The 3,046-nt window shown below is 30.8% G+C and overlaps 1 protein-coding gene across 1 annotated transcript; it reads left to right on the top strand.

The window, feature by feature from the left end:
• Positions 1–395: 395 nt before the first annotated feature.
• LOC139844308 (aquaporin TIP1-1-like) lies at positions 396–2,389 on the top strand. The gene is made up of 2 exons (XM_071834531.1): positions 396–830; positions 1,765–2,389. The coding sequence occupies exons 1-2, from the start codon at positions 447–449 to the stop codon at positions 2,131–2,133; spliced, it is 753 nt and encodes a 250-aa protein (XP_071690632.1). The 5' UTR covers positions 396–446; the 3' UTR covers positions 2,134–2,389.
• Positions 2,390–3,046: the final 657 nt, after the last annotated feature.

Raw genomic sequence — 3,046 nt, 5'->3', positions numbered from 1 at the left:
AATAAAAATACTTATACTTACTTGCTTTTCTAAATTAAAAAAAAATAATAATAAAAATCATAACCGTTACCATAAAATCATTTTGTAACTGTTTTATGCAACATTGTTAAACGCGTTAACCACAATTCTCATGTTTAGGGTTGTTATCAAAACCCTTGTAAATAATACTCCTATGTAATTTTATGTCTCCTATGCGTTTTTTTTTATTCTAGTTCTAGAAGAAGGAAAAAAAAAGGAAATTTTTTTGTATGAAATTTAATTTTACATATTCAGCTGCCTAAAAATGAATAAAAGCTTTGTAGCCGGTAAACTGGCTATAGCAGGTAAACCTAATCATCACTAAAACCACTATAAAACCATCTCATTTGCATGAGATATTAAAACCAGCTTGAACCTAAAATTCAATCCAATTTTCTCCACCTCATTTTAATCAATCTTTCTTAATCATGCCAATTCGATCTGTAGCTGTGGGCCACCACGATGAACTCAGACACCCGGACACGATTAAGGCCGGGGTGGCTGAGTTTATCTCAACTCTGGTTTTCGTGTTTGCAGGATCGGGATCAGGTATGGCTTTTGATAAGTTGACTCATAATGGTGCAGCAAACCCTACTGGTTTATTATCCGCGGCTATTGCCCATGCTTTTGGGCTTTTTGTTGCGGTTTCGATTGGTGCTAATATTTCGGGTGGACATGTTAACCCTGCGGTTACTTTTGGTGCATTTGTTGGTGGTCATATTACTTTGTTCCGTGGTATTGTTTACATTATTGCTCAGCTCCTTGGATCTACTGTTGCTTGCTTGCTGCTCAACTTTGTCACCAATGGCTTGGTAAAATTCAAACAAATATTTATTTATAATAATGTTTTTAGTTATAAATTAATAACAATATATTGTTTTTATTAGTTAAAGAAACGAGCCAGCTAGGACACATAAGTTGATTGCGGTGTTGTTAGAATACCTTTTTTGGGTGCTAATCACACTATTTTAAAAGCGTTTTGGAAATTTTAAATTACGTATTATTTTCTATACCCATCATCTTCTATTTTGTAATTATATCATATCACTACTCCTTATATCCTTATTCCTTATATGTCATTACTTTTTATACTTACATATGTCATTTAAATCTTAAAATCCAACTAATTTATTTAACGCTTATAAAATATAAGATCAACTTCTAATCTTGAATATAATCTTCAACTATCACCTCTAGCTAAAAGTTTTCCACTCCAGCAGTTAATTTTGCCAAACACTAAAGTTTTATGTTAAACCTTCTAAGTATTTTCTTATTTACAAACTTAACATCTAATTTAATTAACTGGTGCTACTACACTAGAATATGGATGAACATGAGTACCTAAAATATTGAATTGTATCGGAATCGTACGGGTAACAAACTAAATATACATGGTACGTGATTCGGTTTTATAGTTTATTGTGATGTTCGTATTCTTTACTCACGTAAATTAGGGTAAATAAAGAAATTAAATAGTACCAACCGGTTCGGTATTGTTATTATACCACACTCATCTGTACACTAGAATCCTTATAATTATTAAAAAAAAATAATAAAAAAAAAAAAATCGAGAACCATAATTCAAGTCGATATTGTTTCGGCCGTCTCATCTATCATACAGTTTAGATGGTTTATTTGGACTACATGTTTAAAAAAGTATACACCGTATATGATATAAAATGAAATGAAATGAAATTTATAGATCTTATGTTACTAAAAGGTTTATTATGTGATTCTATCTTTCAGGCTGTGGGTGCATTCTCTTTATCCGCGGGAGTTGGAGTATCGAACGCTTTGGTCTTTGAGATCGTAATGACATTCGGGCTCGTTTACACTGTCTACGCAACCGCGGTTGACCCAAAGAAGGGTAGTTTGGGAACAATTGCACCAATTGCTATTGGTTTCATTGTTGGTGCCAATATATTAGCTGGTGGTGCATTCACTGGTGCTTCAATGAACCCTGCTGTGGCATTTGGGCCAGCTTTGGTGAGCTGGACCTGGGGCAACCACTGGATCTACTGGGTTGGGCCTTTGGTTGGTGGTGGGCTTGCTGGACTTATCTATGATCTCTTATTCATCAACCAAACCCATGAACATTTACCCACATCAGCCTAAAGTTGATAAAATGAACTTCTTAAAATAATAAATTGTTTTTTCTGAAAAATTAATTTATAATTTGTTTGGTGCATTCCGTTTCCTTGTGGTCGTTCGTATGCTTACGGATTGTAATTTATCAATGTAAAATTGTGAATTGTGCATGTTTGATGTTCTTTAAAATTTATCATTGGTGTTGTACATTTTTTTTCTTTTTTAAATGTATTGGGAGAATTTTTTTCCCATGTAAATGAAAGAAAAGAATGTTTGATGAGTATTTTAATTTGTCAACTTAGAAAATAAGAGTTGTAATCGCTTTCATCCATAAATTTGTTTGAAAATAAATGGACCAATGAGAACGCGACATGTGGTGCGAAAATCACATGTGATTGGAAAAAAAAAAAATTCGAAATTTTTTTTTAAATTTTTTTCGAAAACTTTTTTTTTCAAATTTTTTTTTCGAAAATTTTTTTTTCCGAAATTTTTTTTTTAAAATCATATGTGATTATGCATGGCAAATACAATTACATGTGATTGTACAATTAAATCACATGTGATTGTGCAGGTAAATCACATGTGATTGTAAAAAAAAAAATTTTAAAAAAAATTTTTTTTTTTTTAAAATTTCGAAAAAAAATTTAAAATTTTTTTTTCAAAAAAAAATTTTTGATTTTTTTTTTTTTCAATCACATGTGATTTTCGCGACACGTGTCGCGCTCTCATTGGTCCCTTGAATCTCAACTTAATTTATGGACTCAAATGAATATTACTCTAGAAAATAAATATATACAATTACTATACTAAATTATACTCGTATATTACTATTACTATACTAAATTATATATCAGTTACCTCAATATATTATTTTATCTTTGTATGTCACTCATATTCTAAAACGAAAATTATATGATACTCAAATTTGTAATTTGTTCTA

This window comes from Rutidosis leptorrhynchoides, chromosome 4 (assembly GCF_046630445.1).
Source record: "Rutidosis leptorrhynchoides isolate AG116_Rl617_1_P2 chromosome 4, CSIRO_AGI_Rlap_v1, whole genome shotgun sequence".
In the NCBI taxonomy this organism is placed as follows: domain Eukaryota; kingdom Viridiplantae; phylum Streptophyta; class Magnoliopsida; order Asterales; family Asteraceae; genus Rutidosis; species Rutidosis leptorrhynchoides.
The sequence above is the reverse complement of the archived record's forward strand: the minus strand, read 5'-3'. Positions and strand labels throughout refer to the sequence as shown.

Bases quoted from the DNA above. Each gene is read 5' to 3' on its own strand.
- LOC139844308 (XM_071834531.1), top strand. From the start codon at position 447: ATGCCAATTCGATCTGTAGCTGTGGGCCACCACGATGAACTCAGACAC. The intron at 831-1,764 runs GTAAAATTCAAA...TCTATCTTTCAG, and splicing joins ACTTTGTCACCAATGGCTTG to GCTGTGGGTGCATTCTCTTT.